General features: G+C 54.9%; 2 protein-coding genes across 2 annotated transcripts; both read left to right on the forward strand.

Moving 5' to 3' along the window:
• The first annotated feature begins 211 nt into the window (after positions 1 to 211).
• Positions 212 to 11880, forward strand: NDUFS2 (NADH:ubiquinone oxidoreductase core subunit S2). The gene is made up of 14 exons (XM_075283316.1): positions 212 to 356; positions 2538 to 2641; positions 3198 to 3388; positions 8955 to 9075; positions 9169 to 9281; positions 9382 to 9456; positions 9540 to 9617; positions 10143 to 10228; positions 10721 to 10840; positions 10920 to 11049; positions 11264 to 11359; positions 11432 to 11515; positions 11592 to 11649; positions 11724 to 11880. Exons 1-14 carry the CDS (start codon positions 271 to 273, stop codon positions 11759 to 11761), a joined length of 1380 nt encoding a protein of 459 aa, XP_075139417.1. The 5' UTR covers positions 212 to 270; the 3' UTR covers positions 11762 to 11880.
• Positions 11881 to 12262: 382 nt separating this feature from the next.
• On the forward strand, positions 12263 to 17108 carry FCER1G (Fc epsilon receptor Ig). The gene is made up of 6 exons (XM_075283322.1): positions 12263 to 12358; positions 13943 to 14037; positions 14143 to 14193; positions 14269 to 14337; positions 15177 to 15197; positions 16496 to 17108. The coding sequence occupies exons 2-6, from the start codon at positions 13951 to 13953 to the stop codon at positions 16550 to 16552; spliced, it is 285 nt and encodes a 94-aa protein (XP_075139423.1). The 5' UTR covers positions 12263 to 12358; positions 13943 to 13950; the 3' UTR covers positions 16553 to 17108.
• Positions 17109 to 17467: the final 359 nt, after the last annotated feature.

Here is a 17467-nt window from a genome sequence, read left to right on the forward strand (position 1 = left end):
CTACAAGTCTATTATCACATTCTGCGCAGATCCCTTCTAGATATAATGTATAAATCCCCATTGACCCCTGCAGGGATTGTGATACAAGGAGTGATGGCATCCCTGCCACTATCCAAGATGTCTTCCAGGGACTCTGCAGCACCGGAAGTACGTCACCGCGCCGCCTTCCTCTCCCAATATGGCGCTGGTGTGCCTCATTCCTTACAGCGGTGAAGCCTCAGCTCTACACCGGAAGTTCCCGGCTGGCAGTTGGCTCGGGCTGTCGGGAAGATGGCGGCGCTCAGAGCTCTCGGGAGGCTGCGGGCACCTTCAGGGGCTTTGGCCGGGCGCTGGCTGGGGGTGGCTCAGCCGGTCAGGTAATGCGGGCGGCGGGGTGAGGGCTGGGGCAGGAGCCGGGAGGTGACGGCGGGACCCGGGGGTGGAGGTCACTGGGGGGTGACACTGACAGGAGGACACGGGGATATCCTCACCTGGGAAAGCTGGGTGACCGGCCCTGAGGCAGAGCTCTAGGAAAGCTGGGTGACCGGCCCCTGAGGCAGAGCTAGGAAAGCTGGGTGACCGGCCCTGAGGCAGAGCTGTAGGAAAGCTGGGTGACCGGCCCCTGAGGCAGAGCTGTAGGAAAGCTGGGTGACCGGCCCTGAGACAGAGCTGTAGGAAAGCTGGGTGACCGGCCCTGAGGCAGAGCTGTAGGAAAGCTGGGTGACCGGCCCTGAGACAGAGCTGTAGGAAAGCTGGGTGACCGGCCCTGAGGCAGAGCTGTATGAAAGCTGGGTGACCGGCCCTGAGGCAGAGCTGTAGGAAAGCTGGGTGACCGGCCCTGAGGCAGAGCTGTAGGAAAGCTGGGTGACCGGCCCTGAGACAGAGCTGTAGGAAAGCTGGGTGACCGGCCCTGAGGCAGAGCTCTAGGAAAGCTGGGTGACCGGCCCCTGAGGCAGAGCTGTAGGAAAGCTGGGTGACCGGCCCTGAGGCAGAGCTCTAGGAAAGCTGGGTGACCGGCCCTGAGACAGAGCTGTAGGAAAGCTGGGTGACCGGCCCTGAGGCAGAGCTCTAGGAAAGCTGGGTGACCGGTCCTGAGGCAGAGCTGTAGGAAAGCTGGGTGACCGGCCCTGAGGCAGAGCTGTAGGAAAGCTGGGTGACCGGCCCTGAGGCAGAGCTGTAGGAAAGCTGGGTGACCGGTCCTGAGGCAGAGCTGTAGGAAAGCTGGGTGACCGGCCCTGAGACAGAGCTGTAGGAAAGCTGGGTGACCGGCCCTGAGGCAGAGCTGTAGGAAAGCTGGGTGACCGGCCCTGAGGCAGAGCTGTAGGAAAGCTGGGTGACCGGCCCTGAGGCAGAGCTGTAGGAAAGCTGGGTGACCGGCCCTGAGACAGAGCTGTAGGAAAGCTGGGTGACCGGCCCTGAGGCAGAGCTAGGAAAGCTGGGTGACCGACCCTGAGACAGAGCTGTAGGAAAGCTGGGTGACCGGTCCTGAGACAGAGCTAGGAAAGCTGGGTGACCGGCCCTGAGACAGAGCTAGGAAAGCTGGGTGACCGGCCCTGAGACAGAGCTAGGAAAGCTGGGTGACCGGTCCTGAGACAGAGCTAGGAAAGCTGGGTGACCGGTCCTGAGGCAGAGCTGTAGGAAAGCTGGGTGACCGGCCCTGAGGCAGAGCTAGGAAAGCTGGGTGACCGGTCCTGAGGCAGAGCTGTAGGAAAGCTGGGTGACCGGCCCTGAGGCAGAGCTCTAGGAAAGCTGGGTGACCGCCCCTGAGGCAGAGCTCTAGGAAAGCTGGGTGACCGGCCCTGAGGCAGAGCTGTAGGAAAGCTGGGTGACCGGCCCTGAGACAGAGCTGTAGGAAAGCTGGGTGACCGGCCCTGAGGCAGAGCTGTAGGAAACCTGGGTGACCGGCCCTGAGGCAGAGCTGTAGGAAAGCTGGGTGACCGGCCCTGAGGCAGAGCTGTATGAAAGCTGGGTGACCGGCCCTGAGGCAGAGCTATAGGAAAGCTGGGTGACCGGCCCTGAGGCAGAGCTGTAGGAAAGCTGGGTGACCAGTCCTGAGGCAGAGCTGTAGGAAAGCTGGGTGACCGGCCCCTGTTACACTTCTAACCCAACTTTCCTAAAGCCCTGGCAGGTAAATCTACTTACTGGTGCTGCTGAGATTCCTGCGATGTCATGTAACTATATATTACCCAGCTTTTCTACAGCCCAGAAAGGCAGATCTGTCCGGTTCTTCATTATATGATCAGATTTAGGATTCTAGAGTGACGACAATATGGCAGCAGTCACCCAGCTTTTCCGGCATCCCGAATGGTAACTCCACCTAGTTGTCCACTAATATGGGACTGTATTACTGTATTTGTTGGCTGTTCTGGAATCTTAGCGAGCTGGGTGATCATATGGCTGTTCTTACATGTACCCATCTGTTCCAGAGTCCTGAATGGTAGCCGTGTCTAGTTAGCCGGTGACATGGGAGCAGCATATCTGCCGTTCTGGGTCCTGGAAAGCTGGGTGACACGTCGGCTGTATCGGTTCTGCAGTCACAGGTTATTTCTGTCTTTCAGAGAGAAGCAATGGCAGCCGGACGTGGAGTTCATGGAGCAGTACGCGGGGGCCGTCATGTACCCCAACGCCACCACCGCAAAATGGCTCCCCGCCCCCTGGCACGGTGAGTAATGGAGCCGCATACAGCTGAGGGTCTGGTACAATGTGCCCGCTGAACAGACTGAACAGACATAACTGGTGGACCCCATTATAGTCTGTGGGGTTCGGGCTTCTGTTTCGGGGTCTCTGGGCAGGTGTAAGCCGGGCCTGAGCTGTGGGAGCGGCTTGTTATCTGTCCAGGCTGCAGTCCTTCTTCCTACCAGTAGAGGGCACTGTTCATCCTCTGTACAGATAACAGCCAGGAGTGACCCCAGCAGGTGACTGAGCCCATTTACTTACCGATTACCCCCCCCCTCCCCAATTCCTGCTCATTGCCGTCTCCGTTTCCCTTCTGCTGTCCAGGGGGCCGGTGTACCCTCAGTCACATGATGTGCGATGTATGGGGCGCCCCCGCAGGGCAGAAGGGGAAGCTGAGGCAGTCAGGAGCGGGGATCAGTACGTAAGGGTGCAGAGTATTTGTTGGGCGCACCCCGTGAGGTTCCAGTCATGCTATTATTAGACTTGCCTTGACCCCTTCCCTTCTTACAGATCTTGTCTTATTGCCTCCTCTTCCTCTGCAGACAAGGACCCCCCTGCACACAAAAGTGTCTCCAACCTCACCATCAACTTCGGCCCCCAGCATCCTGCCGCTCATGGCGTGCTCCGCCTTGTCATGGAACTCAGCGGCGAATCGGTGAAGAAGTGCGACCCCCACGTGGGGCTCCTGCACCGCGGCACCGAGAAGCTCATAGAGTACAAGACCTACCTACAGGTAAGAGTGATGGGGGTTATACTCCTGGGGTCTCCTGATGCTGGGGGTTATACTCTGGGGGTCTCCTGATGCTGGGGGTTATACTCCTGGTGTCCGCCTGATGCTGGGGGTTATACTCCTGGGGCCGCCTGATGCTGGGGGTTATACTCCGGGGGTCCGCCTGATGCTGGGGGTTATACTCCTGGGGTCCGCCTGACGCTGGGGGTTATACTCCGGGGGTCCGCCTGATGCTGGGGGTTATACTCCTGGGGTCCGCCTGATGCTGGGGGTTATACTCCTGGTGTCCGCCTGATGCTGGGGGTTATACTCCTGATGCTGGGGGTTATACTCCTGGTGTCCGCCTGATGCTGGGGGTTATACTCCTGGGGTCTCCTGATGCTGGGGGTTATACTCCTGGGGTCTCCTGATGCTGGGGGTTATACTCCTGGGGTCTCCTGATGCTGGGGGTTATACTCCTGGGGTCCGCCTGATGCTGGGGGTTATACTCCTGGGGTCTCCTGATGCTGGGGGTTATACTCCTGATGCTGGGGGTTATACTCCTGGTGTCTCCTGATGCTGGGGGTTATACTCCTGGGGTCTCCTGATTCTGGGGGTTATACTCCTGGTGTCCGCCTGATGCTGGGGGTTATACTCCTGGGGTCTCCTGATGCTGGGGGTTATACTCCTGGGGTCTCCTGATGCTGGGGGTTATACTCCTGGGGTCTCCTGATGCTGGGGGTTATACTCCTGATGCTGGGGGTTATACTCTGGGGGTCTCCTGATGCTGGGGGTTATACTCCTGGTGTCCGCCTGATGCTGGGGGTTATACTCCTGGGGCCGCCTGATGCTGGGGGTTATACTCCGGGGGTCCGCCTGATGCTGGGGGTTATACTCCTGGGGTCCGCCTGACGCTGGGGGTTATACTCCGGGGGTCCGCCTGATGCTGGGGGTTATACTCCTGGGGTCCGCCTGATGCTGGGGGTTATACTCCTGGTGTCCGCCTGATGCTGGGGGTTATACTCCTGATGCTGGGGGTTATACTCCTGGTGTCCGCCTGATGCTGGGGGTTATACTCCTGGGGTCTCCTGATGCTGGGGGTTATACTCCTGGGGTCTCCTGATGCTGGGGGTTATACTCCTGGGGTCTCCTGATGCTGGGGGTTATACTCCTGGGGTCTCCTGATGCTGGGGGTTATACTCCTGGGGTCCGCCTGATGCTGGGGGTTATACTCCTGGGGTCTCCTGATGCTGGGGGTTATACTCCTGATGCTGGGGGTTATACTCCTGGTGTCTCCTGATGCTGGGGGTTATACTCCTGGGGTCTCCTGATGCTGGGGGTTATACTCCTGGGGTCTCCTGATGCTGGGGGTTATACTCCTGGGGTCCGCCTGATGCTGGGGGTTATACTCCTGGGGTCTCCTGATGCTGGGGGTTATACTCCTGATGCTGGGGGTTATACTCCTGGTGTCTCCTGATGCTGGGGGTTATACTCCTGGGGTCCGCCTGATGCTGGGGGTTATACTCCGGGGGTCTCCTGATGCTGGGGGTTATACTCCGGGGGTCTCCTGATGCTGGGGGTTATACTCCGGGGGTCTCCTGATGCTGGGGGTTATACTCCTGGGGTCCGCCTGATGCTGGGGGTTATACTCCTGGGGTCTCCTGATGCTGGGGGTTATACTCCTGGGGTCCGCCTGATGCTGGGGGTTATACTCCTGGTGTCTCCTGATGCTGGGGGTTATACTCCGGGGGTCCGCCTGATGCTGGGGGTTATACTCCGGGGGTCTCCTGATGCTGGGGGTTATACTCCTGGGGTCCGCCTGATGCTGGGGGTTATACTCCTGGGGTCCGCCTGATGTTGGGGGTTATACTCCTGGGGTCCGCCTGATGTTGGGGGTTATACTCCTGGGGTCTCCTGATGCTGGGGGTTATACTCCGGGGGTCTCCTGATGCTGGGGGTTATACTCCTGGGGTCTCCTGATGCTGGGGGTTATACTCCTGGTGTCTCCTGATGCTGGGGGTTATACTCCGGGGGTCTCCTGATGCTGGGGGTTATACTCCTGGGGTCTCCTGATGCTGGGGGTTATACTCCTGGGGTCTCCTGATGCTGGGGGTTATACTCCTGGGGTCTCCTGATGCTGGGGGTTATACTCCTGGGGTCTCCTGATGCTGGGGGTTATACTCCTGGGGTCTCCTGATGCTGGGGGTTATACTCCTGGGGTCTCCTGATGCTGGGGGTTATACTCCTGGGGTCTCCTGATGCTGGGGGTTATACTCCTGGGGTCTCCTGATGCTGGGGGTTATACTCCTGGGGTCTCCTGATGCTGGGGGTTATACTCCTGGGGTCTCCTGATGCTGGGGGTTATACTCCTGGGGTCTCCTGATGCTGGGGGTTATACTCCTGGGGTCTCCTGATGCTGGGGGTTATACTCCTGGGGTCTCCTGATGCTGGGGGTTATACTCCTGGGGTCTCCTGATGCTGGGGGTTATACTCCTGGGGTCTCCTGATGCTGGGGGTTATACTCCTGGGGTCTCCTGATGCTGGGGGTTATACTCCTGGGGTCTCCTGATGCTGGGGGTTATACTCCTGGGGTCTCCTGATGCTGGGGGTTATACTCCTGATGCTGGGGGTTATACTCCTGATGCTGGGGGTTATACTCCTGATGCTGGGGGTTATACTCCTGATGCTGGGGGTTATACTCCTGATGCTGGGGGTTATACTCCTGATGCTGGGGGTTATACTCCTGGGGTCGCCTGATGCTGGGGGTTATACTCCTGGGGTCTCCTGATGCTGGGGGTTATACTCCTGGGGTCTCCTGATGCTGGGGGTTATACTCCTGGGGTCTCCTGATGCTGGGGGTTATACTCCTGGGGTCTCCTGATGCTGGGGGTTATACTCCTGGGGTCTCCTGATGCTGGGGGTTATACTCCGGGGGTCTCCTGATGCTGGGGGTTATACTCCTGATGCTGGGGGTTATACTCCTGATGCTGGGGGTTATACTCCTGATGCTGGGGGTTATACTCCTGATGCTGGGGGTTATACTCCTGATGCTGGGGGTTATACTCCTGATGCTGGGGGTTATACTCCTGGGGTCGCCTGATGCTGGGGGTTATACTCCTGGGGTCTCCTGATGCTGGGGGTTATACTCCTGGGGTCTCCTGATGCTGGGGGTTATACTCCTGGGGTCTCCTGATGCTGGGGGTTATACTCCTGGGGTCTCCTGATGCTGGGGGTTATACTCCTGGGGTCTCCTGATGCTGGGGGTTATACTCCGGGGGTCTCCTGATGCTGGGGGTTATACTCCTGGTGTCGCCTGATGCTGGGGGTTATACTCCTGATGCTGGGGGTTATACTCCTGGGGTCTCCTGATGCTGGGGTTTATACTCCTGGGGTCTCCTGATGCTGGGGGTTATACTCCTGGGGTCCGCCTGATGCTGGGGGTTATACTCCTGGGGTCCGCCTGATGCTGGGGGTTATACTCCTGGGGTCCGCCTGATGCTGGGGGTTATACTCCTGGGGTCTCCTGATGCTGGGGGTTATACTCCTGGGGTCCGCCTGATGCTGGGGGTTATACTCCTGGGGTCCGCCTGATGCTGGGGGTTATACTCCTGGGGTCCGCCTGATGCTGGGGGTTATACTCCTGGGGTCCGCCTGATGCTGGGGGTTATACTCCTGGGGTCTCCTGATGCTGGGGGTTATACTCCTGGGGTCCGCCTGATGCTGGGGGTTATACTCCTGGGGTCCGCCTGATGCTGGGGGTTATACTCCTGGGGTCTCCTGATGCTGGGGGTTATACTCCTGGGGTCTCCTGATGCTGGGGGTTATACTCCTGGGGTCTCCTGATGCTGGGGGTTATACTCCTGGGGTCTCCTGATGCTGGGGGTTATACTCCGGGGGTCTCCTGATGCTGGGGGTTATACTCCTGGTGTCGCCTGATGCTGGGGGTTATACTCCTGATGCTGGGGGTTATACTCCTGGGGTCTCCTGATGCTGGGGGTTATACTCCTGGGGTCTCCTGATGCTGGGGTTTATACTCCTGGGGTCTCCTGATGCTGGGGGTTATACTCCTGGGGTCCGCCTGATGCTGGGGGTTATACTCCTGGGGTCCGCCTGATGCTGGGGGTTATACTCCTGGGGTCCGCCTGATGCTGGGGGTTATACTCCTGGGGTCTCCTGATGCTGGGGGTTATACTCCTGGGGTCTCCTGATGCTGGGGGTTATACTCCTGGGGTCCGCCTGATGCTGGGGGTTATACTCCTGGGGTCCGCCTGATGCTGGGGGTTATACTCCTGGGGTCCGCCTGATGCTGGGGGTTATACTCCTGATGCTGGGGGTTATACTCCTGATGCTGGGGGTTATACTCCTGATGCTGGGGGTTATACTCCTGATGCTGGGGGTTATACTCCTGATGCTGGGGGTTATACTCCTGGGGTCTCCTGATGCTGGGGGTTATACTCCTGGGGTCTCCTGATGCTGGGGGTTATACTCCTGGGGTCTCCTGATGCTGGGGGTTATACTCCTGGGGTCTCCTGATGCTGGGGGGGGTTATACTCCTGATGCTAGGGGTTATACTCCTGGTGTCCGCCTGATGCTGGGGGTTATACTCCTGGTGTCCGCCTGATGCTGGGGTTTATACTCCTGGGGTCTCCTGATGCTGGGGGTTATACTCCTGATGCTGGGGGTTATACTCCTGGGGTCGCCTGATGCTGGGGGTTATACTCCTGGGGTCTCCTGATGCTGGGGGTTATACTCCTGGGGTCTCCTGATGCTGGGGGTTATACTCCTGGGGTCTCCTGATGCTGGGGGTTATACTCCTGGTGTCCGCCTGATGCTGGGGGTTATACTCCTGGGGTCGCCTGATGCTGGGGGTTATACTCCTGGGGTCTCCTGATGCTGGGGGTTATACTCCTGGGGTCTCCTGATGCTGGGGGTTATACTCCTGGGGTCTCCTGATGCTGGGGGGGGTTATACTCCTGATGCTAGGGGTTATACTCCTGGTGTCCGCCTGATGCTGGGGATTATACTCCTGGTGTCCGCCTGATGCTGGGGGTTATACTCCTGGGGTCTCCTGATGCTGGGGGTTATACTCCTGGGGTCTCCTGATGCTGGGGGTTATACTCCTGGTGTCCGCCTGATGCTGGGGGTTATACTCCTGGTGTCCGCCTGATGCTGGGGGTTATACTCCTGGGGTCTCCTGATGCTGGGGGTTATACTCCTGGGGTCTCCTGATGCTGGGGGTTATACTCCTGGGGTCTCCTGATGCTGGGGGTTATACTCCTGGGGTCTCCTGATGCTGGGGGTTATACTCCGGGGGTCTCCTGATGCTGGGGGTTATACTCCTGGTGTCCGCCTGATGCTGGGGGTTATACTCCTGGTGTCCGCCTGATGCTGGGGGTTATACTCCGGGGGTCTCCTGATGCTGGGGGTTATACTCCTGGGGTCCGCCTGATGCTGGGGGTTATACTCCTGGGGTCCGCCTGATGCTGGGGGTTATACTCCGGGGGTCTCCTGATGCTAGGGGTTATACTCCTGGTGTCCGCCTGATGCTGGGGGTTATACTCCTCATGTGATCGGTGTCCTCTCCTTGCAGGCCTTGCCCTACTTTGACCGGCTGGACTACGTGTCCATGATGTGCAATGAGCAGTGCTACTCGCTGGCCGTAGAGAAGCTGCTGAACATCAGCCCCCCGCTCCGAGCTCAGTGGATTCGAGGTAAGTTGAGCCTCCCAGGGGTCCTGCTGTGACCGGGGGTCTCCATTACTGTGTGCCCGTCCCTTTAATCCTCCGTCCCGTCTCTGTTCTCAGTGCTGTTTGCAGAAATTACCCGACTGATGAACCACATCATGGCGGTCGCCTGCCACGCGCTGGACATCGGAGCCATGACACCCTTCTTCTGGCTATTCGAGGAGCGCGAGAAGGTGAGGACCTCAATGCCTTGGTCATGGAAGGGGTTAATAATCCAGATTCGGGGGCTCCTCGCCAGTGATTTAACCCATTGATTGCTGCCTGTCCTTACAGATGTTTGAGTTCTATGAGCGGGTGTCGGGGGCTCGCATGCACGCAGCGTACGTCCGCCCCGGAGGTGTACACCAGGTATGCTACCATCCTGAGCCCCACGCTGACCAGCTGTGTACATGAGGGGGCGCCCTACTGATTCTTCACCCCATCTCTCCTAGGACATGCCGCTTGGCCTGATGGATGACATCTACGAGTTCATAAAGAACTTCTCTCTGCGACTGGATGAGCTGGAGGAGGTGAGAGGGGCAGGTTATACGGGATGTGGACTGCAGGGGGCGCCATCTCTGGCCCATCCTTGTAGTACTGTATTTCCCCAGTAGAGGGCACACCTCCCCCATTGATCACAAGCTGAGATTGGGCCTCATAGCCGTCCAGTGCCTGTTTCTCAGTATCTCTGCTTGCTGTCGGTGCTGCAGTGTCCGTCACAGTGTGTCAGAGGATTCGGTCACTGACAGTAGGCAGAGATGACTCGCACAGCGGCAGGACTTTCACACCTATGCTGAGCCCTCTGAGGCCTCCTTGTACATTTTGTCACCTCTGTTCCTCTCCCGGCCCCGGGGGCCACTGCATGTTATACGAGATCTAACAGGTCCGACCCCAGTCACTTCCTCTGCCATCGCTCAGGGCAGGCGCTTCCTCTGACTTTAACACTTTGGGGGAGGACGGCTAGATCTGCTAGTCACTGTATTCACCCGCTCACCACTAGGGGGCCCTGCAGCTTCTAGAGTGTTGGTTACATAACGGTCTCTTGTGGCCCCCAGATGCTGACAAATAACCGGATCTGGAAGAACAGGACTGTGGACATCGGGGTGGTGTCTGCCGAGGACGCCCTCAACTATGGATTCAGGTAATATGTGGGTGCCTGCGGCAGGGCCTAATGGGTGCACAAAGATGGTAGCTGCCACGGAGACCGTAGCCCCATTAGCTACTGCCACGGGGGAACCCATAGCGCCCCTATACACACTGCCATGGAGATCATAGCCCCCCTTTTAGCCGCCACAGGGGAACCCTATATCATCATGTCCAGCAGCTGCCATAGGAGGGCGCATAACCGCACCACCACTGACCCCAGGGAACCCATAGGACTGTACCACCACCAGCTGCCGGGGGGAACCTATAGTCTCATCTCCACCATGACCAGCTTCCATAGTGGGATACCTATAAACCCTTCACCAACTGCTATGGGAAATCCCATAACCCTCCCCCCATCCCGAATGTTCCCATTGTTATCCTTCGATTGTCTGGATTGGGCTAAACTTCCCAGCGGTCCCTCCACCATGTACCGTCCTACTATTCGGGATTATCAGGTACAATTTTCGTCGTTCTTGTCTCCACACAGCGGGGTGATGCTGCGAGGCTCAGGGATCCAGTGGGACCTGCGGAAGGCTCAGCCGTACGACGTCTACGACCAGGTGGAGTTCGATGTTCCTATCGGTTCTAATGGAGACTGCTATGACAGGTGAGTGGGCGGAGCTATGTACATCTCACCCCTCCCCCATGCTATATCTGACCACCCGCCATCATGCCGCCCCCCGCAGGTACCTGTGTCGTGTAGAGGAGATGCGCCAGTCCCTGAGGATCATCCACCAGTGTCTGAATAAGATGCCGGAAGGCGAGATCAAGGTGGACGACGCCAAGATCTCTCCTCCCAAGAGGTCCGAGATGAAGGTACGCGGGGATGATGGGGTTAATGGCTGCTGGCGTCCAGTGTGATGTCACCGGCGCTCACTTCCCCTGATACTATATTTATACAGAAATAGGATGTCGGGGAAATTGGGGGGGGTTTTTTTGGGTTCTGTGTCAGTAAATCGGCCAGGAGGGGGCGGGGCTTATTGCTGACGCCCCTCCCCCCGGCGCTTAATCCTTAATACTTGTTTTCCAGCGCTCCATGGAATCCCTGATCCATCACTTCAAGTTGTACACAGAGGGCTACCAAGTGCCCCCCGGGGCCACCTACACCGCCATCGAGGCCCCCAAGGTATGGAGCGGGCACAGCGAGCTCGGCCATACTGCTTTACTTGGATTCCTATAACTTGTTCTTTCCCCTCAGGGTGAATTTGGCGTCTACCTCGTGTCTGACGGATCGAGCCGCCCGTACCGCTGTAAGATAAAGGCCCCCGGATTCGCCCACCTGGTAATGACCCCCTCCCCCGCTGATCCTCCACAGGCTGGGTAGCGGCCGCCATTTTTACTTTCCTTCTCTCTTCTAGGCCGGCTTGGACATGATGGCCCAGGGTCACATGCTCGCGGACGTCGTCGCCATCATCGGTGAGTATTGGGGGCGGAGTTACGTGGCCGGTTGTGCGTCTCGCTAGATACTGACGCGACTTCTCCTCCCGCAGGAACTCAGGATATCGTCTTCGGAGAAGTGGATCGATAATGGCTTGTGCACGTGACGCCCCCTCTGACGCGGCGCACGTTATTCGGACGCCTCACGTTATTTAAACATTGTGCTTGTGCGCTGATAATAAAATAATCTCTGGTTTCTTATTGGACAAAGTCTGTGTGGTCACTACTGTCACTGCCAGGAAGGGTTAACCCAGGCCGACTCTGATATCTGGCTCAATATGGCCGCTGTAGGGGGTGTCACCCAGCTCAGGAGTCTGGGAAAGCTGAGTAGAAGCAGAAATAGAGATCACCCAGCTTTCCCAGGTCCGGAATATTCATAACATAGGGCTTGTAGCAGTAAAGCCCCCCCGCCAGCTCCGGCCCTCACATCACATCTGCATTTCTCACAAAATAAGGAACTTCCAATTCCTCAAAATACTCTTATTGCAAAACCTAAAAGGAAAGAAAAAAACCCGCCCCCCCCCCCCCCCCCCCCCCCTTGTGTTTATCAGCAGCGGGTGCAGGGCGGAGAGTCACTTCCTGCCGCTCTGGACACAGGCGTTATTACCAAAAAGTTCCGCTCTGCAGGGTTTGGCCGGACTGCAGCGCCGACGCCGAGAGACGACAGCCGGACCGTAGAGACGTGAAGGTAACCGGGCTCATCACCGGGAGAGGGGGGCAATAATGGGAATTATTTAAGGAATTTTAAACTTTTTTTTAAATCCTGGTCTGGAGCAGAGAATTTTTGTTTGTTTTTTTTTTTGTCTTTTTTTTAAAATATTTTTTTACATCAAGATTTTTCATATTTTCTCATATATATATATATATATTTACATTTTTGGTTTTTATTGCATTTTCTTTGGACTTGTGAAGGAGAACACGGAGTTAAATATCTTCTACCCTCCGGGGGGTCCGGTGACCTCTTGTCTGACTCTCCAGCACCTCGTCTACAGGTGTAACATCTTTGGATTCTCCGTCAGGGTTAGTTTCTGGTCTTCGCCGTCTCCGACTGGTCCTGTTTGTTTAGTGAGATCACTTGGGGGCTCCTTATGAATGTTTTTTTTTTGGGGGGGGTCTTAGAGAAGGATCGGATCAGTACGATTTGGGTGTCCAGTGAAGAACCTCCTCGTGAGATCGATGGGACTTCTGAAGTCGCCTTGTGTCCCCGACACCTCAAATGTTCGGAGGTGTTTGGTGAAGCTGGACCCGTCTGGGGACTTCTCATTCACTCCTAAAGATCGGACCCCACATAGTGACAGATCTCTGACCCTTTATAATGTGGACCCTCACGTGGTGACAGATCTGACCTCCATGGTTTAGACCCCACATGGTATCAGATTTTACCCCTATAGTTTGGACCCCAAGTGGTAACAGATCTCTGACCCCTATAGTTTAGGAGATGTGTAAGCCTACCATAACTGGCCGAGGGTTATGTCGCCTGACTCCTCTGTACACATGCATGCTCGGCCAGGCTCCTCTGCTGAACAAGAGGATCAGACAGTTGTGATCCCCACCAGTGGAACGATTATGTGGACAGTCCCAATCTATCCGACTGGCCATATACCCACTTCATCTGCTTTTGGCCCAGGTACAATGGTCACAACGCAGGTCTGATATCGGCCCGAACGTTGGGTGGGTTATAACTAAACTCCACAGGTCACGATGGCCAATGCGTGGAGAGTTCTGCCCGGCCTGGACATGGTCATCTGAAACGGCCCTTAGAAGTTGTAGGTCACTTCAGCTGCTTTAGGGTCAGAACATCGGCCTTACATTTACCGGCCCATATGTGGCTTATCTAAACCCAGCAGGTCAGTTTGACCAACACATGGACAGCTCTTCCCGGCCACCTAGAGATGGCCCTTAGATGTTCTAGGTTGATGGTAGACCATGAGTCCTTCAGATACACTAGACCAGGGGTCCTCAAACTTTTCAAACAGTGGCAGAGCAGGTCGCACAGATATCGGGAGCAGTGCCCTCCAATAGGTAAAGTGAAGTGCGCTCCATGGCCTGGCCCGAGCTCCCCAGGAGCTTCATTATAAATGCACGCCTGCCGACGTTGTCGGCTGGGCCAGACAGAATTACTTGGCGGGCCGCAGTTTGAGGACCCCTGCACTAGACAGTATGACCTGATTCCACCTCCATGTCAGGCTGCTGTGGGTAAAGCCCTGAGATTTCCCCTTCTTTCTCCTGAGGAGCCCGCACCGTTACTTTATCTTCTGCCTTGGTTTTGCAGCCGCTGGAATGCAGGAGCCTGAGATCTGCTATATCCTTGATGGAATCCTCTTCCTCTATGGAATTGTCCTCACCGCTCTCTACTGCCACCTCAAGGTGAGTGCAGTACCGTGTAGACGTCATTAGAGACTGTAGTCGTGGGGTGGTAGGTGCTGTCAGGAGCCGTATCGATCAGCCCCATCTTTATTATATCTCCTGCAGGTGAAGACGGCCAAGGCCAAGAAGGCGAATCCAGGGGCGGGATTGTACGAGGTGACTGATACGACCCCCGATATGGATATTGTATACGTGTCCTAGTCCTGGCACTAATGTCTCTTCTGTCCGCAGCATCTGAACTGCCCCGAGAAGCAGATCTACAGCGAGATCGGAAAGGGCGAGGGCGAGATGGCCATGAAGGTAAGGACGCCTTGCGCTATTTTTGTGCTGCCATTGTGACCTTTGACAGCGTGCGACCACTACGTCGCCCCTCGGGGGTGGTCTGTGTCTGATCCATCTGTAGGCCGTGATGGGATTTACGTACATCTGGCCCCGGTTTCTAAGATGGCTGCAGGATGTCAGGAGAAGTGGGGCTTTTTGGGGTGGTCGTGAGATTTGGTAGTCTTCAGTCTGAGCTGACTATCTCGTCTCGGCCATATAGAGGTGAAGGGGTAAATGCAGAGGGGCAGATGAACCCTAAGAGCTGACAATCTACCCCCTCAGTCACAGCCAGTTGTCGTGCAGCCTCCAGCCCATGCCCTTCCCCCACATAGACGTCTCATGTCACAGCAGACTCATAGTGAAAGCGCTACTAGTCGTGTCCGTACCCTGCTGACCGCTTCCTGGGCTCCGCCGCCTGCTGACTGCCTCCCCCGACACCACAAGCTTCACACGCCGCTTCCTGAAATGTGATGTGCAAAGTCTACTGACCAGAGAGACAGCGTGCAGTACTATGTCTGGGAAAGCTGAGTGATGACCAATATGGCGGCCACATACCGCCCATGAATGGTGAATCTCACCCAGCTGTCCTGGGATCAGATGGAGGTGTTGCTGAGCCTCGCTGGTGTAGATGCTCTCGGCTCCTCCTCATCTTCAGGATCTCTCAGTGAATGAGACCAAACGCTAAAGGGAGCAGAAATCTGACCAGGTGAGGAGGAGGTAGAGCGCCGCCCGGTGGGTGAACGGAGGGGCGACAGGTACAGACAGCGTCAGCCGTGTAATGTTATATGTCACTGACTGTATTATATGTTCTCTTACAGGGAGCGGAGGGAGTGTACACGGTAAGTATCACAGGAGAGGATTAGATACACCGCTCAGTATACAGTATCACACAGGATAGGATTAGATACACCGCTCAGTATACAGTATCACACAGGATAGGATTAGATACACAGCTCAGTATACAGTATCACACAGGATAGGATTAGATACACAGCTCAGTATACAGTATCACACAGGATAGGATTAGATACACAGCTCAGTATACAGTATCACACAGGATAGGATTAGATACACAGCTCAGTATACAGTATCACACAGGATAGGATTAGATACACAGCTCAGTATACAGTATCACACAGGATAGGATTAGATACACAGCTCAGTATACAGTATCACACGGGATAGGATTAGATACACAGCTCAGTATACAGTATCACACGGGATAGGATTAGATACACAGCTCAGTATACAGTATCACACGGGATAGGATTAGATACACAGCTCAGTATACAGTATCACACAGGATAGGATTAGATACACAGCTCAGTATACAGTATCACACAGGATAGGATTAGATACAGCTCAGTATACAGTATCACACAGGATAGGATTAGATACAGCTCAGTATACAGTATCACACAGAATAGGATTAGATACACAGCTCAGTATACAGTATCACACAGGATAGGATTAGATACACAGCTCAGTATACAGTATCACACGGGATAGGATTAGATACACAGCTCAGTATACAGTATCACACAGGATAGGATTAGATACAGCTCAGTATACAGTATCACACAGGATAGGATTAGATACACGGCTCAGTATACAGTATCACACAGGATAGGATTAGATACACGGCTCAGTATACAGTATCACACAGGATAGGATTAGATACACAGCCCAGTATACAGTATCACACAGGATAGGATTAGATACACAGCTCAGTATACAGTATCACACAGGATAGGATTAGATACAGCTCAGTATACAGTATCACACAGGATAGGATTAGATACAGCTCTGTATACAGTATCACACAGGATAGGATTAGATACACAGCTCAGTATACAGTATCACACAGGATAGGATTAGATACACAGCTCAGTATACAGTATCACACAGGATAGGATTAGATACACAGCTCAGTATACAGTATCACACAGGATAGGATTAGATACACAGCTCAGTATACAGTATCACACAGGATAGGATTAGATACACAGCTCAGTATACAGTATCACACAGGATAGGATTAGATACACGGCTCAGCAGCACAATGTGTGTGATAATGCTGGGAGTTGTAGTCCTTCCATATCTCGGGTATTACATGGATTTCTCTCCTGATTTTCAGGGTCTTGGACCAACCGAGAAGGCGACTTATGAGACTCTGAACCGTCAAGAAAAATAGAGGTGCCCGTGGCCTCTGGCCGTGTCTGCCGCTTGTATATAGCAGATATTGAGAACCCCTCGTGTCTCATCCTCCTCGTATCCGTCGTCATACTCCATATGTCTAGTGGTTTACAAATCTCTATAGCTGAGAGTAGGGATTGTCCATGTTTTTGTAAATAAAGTTTTATTGAGAAAAAAAATCATATCCACAGCAACCAATCAGACTTCAGCTTTCATGTTCTTTCCTGTAGAGGAAAACTGAAAGCTGGATTCTGATTGGTTGCTATGGGCCTGTATGACGCTATATATGTATCCATAATAAAATGGCGCCATTCATTGTTACAGAGCCGGCGCTCACATAGCACTTGTTTCAATAAACTTTATTTATAATAAATACTGGACGACCCCATTTATCATTTAGAAATATTCTCTTTACGCAGCGTCTGTATAGTAAGTGTAATAATATTGGTAAGTAAGGAGTTAATGTTTGCGCCGATTCTCGTGGCGTCCGCCATCTTCTCGCCATGCTGACATTTTGTATTATTGTTCTGTGCTATTAAATGGTCCTTTATAAACCCCTTGGGTATTGTGTGCGGTTATTGGCGGCAGCTGAGGAACTACAAGTCCCAGCGGTTGCGATTCTAGGTCTGTCCGGACATGCTGGGAGTTGTAGTTCCTTACCCGTGTAGGTTGGCTGTACAGACATCGCTGCTTTCACATCCCTATAAGCGCAGTCACGTCCGGGAGAGTCTCCTTCCTGCCTGAGGTTTTGTAGCTGCGGCCGCAGGCTAAAGTCCTCACAGTCTTAAAGGGACACTACACGGGGTGGAGGGACCTGCGGCATCCCCTCCTCCATATATATGGGGCTCTTACGAGAGCTAAGACGCTGCAGTCTGCGACATTCAGATGACACTACGCCCCAGGCACTATTTGT

This window comes from Leptodactylus fuscus, chromosome 7 (assembly GCF_031893055.1).
Source record: "Leptodactylus fuscus isolate aLepFus1 chromosome 7, aLepFus1.hap2, whole genome shotgun sequence".
Lineage (NCBI taxonomy): Eukaryota > Metazoa > Chordata > Amphibia > Anura > Leptodactylidae > Leptodactylus > Leptodactylus fuscus.

Excerpts from the sequence above, each read along its gene's own strand:
- FCER1G (XM_075283322.1), top strand. The coding sequence starts at position 13,951 with ATGCAGGAGCCTGAGATCTGCTATATCCTTGATGGAATCCTCTTCCTC. Across the intron at positions 14,038-14,142 it reads CTCTCTACTGCCACCTCAAG|GTGAAGACGGCCAAGGCCAA; the intron begins GTGAGTGCAGTA and ends TATCTCCTGCAG. Across the intron at positions 15,198-16,495 it reads GAGCGGAGGGAGTGTACACG|GGTCTTGGACCAACCGAGAA; the intron begins GTAAGTATCACA and ends CCTGATTTTCAG.
- NDUFS2 (XM_075283316.1), top strand. The coding sequence starts at position 271 with ATGGCGGCGCTCAGAGCTCTCGGGAGGCTGCGGGCACCTTCAGGGGCT. Across the intron at positions 10,841-10,919 it reads AATGGAGACTGCTATGACAG|GTACCTGTGTCGTGTAGAGG; the intron begins GTGAGTGGGCGG and ends CGCCCCCCGCAG. Across the intron at positions 11,650-11,723 it reads GGACGTCGTCGCCATCATCG|GAACTCAGGATATCGTCTTC; the intron begins GTGAGTATTGGG and ends CTCCTCCCGCAG.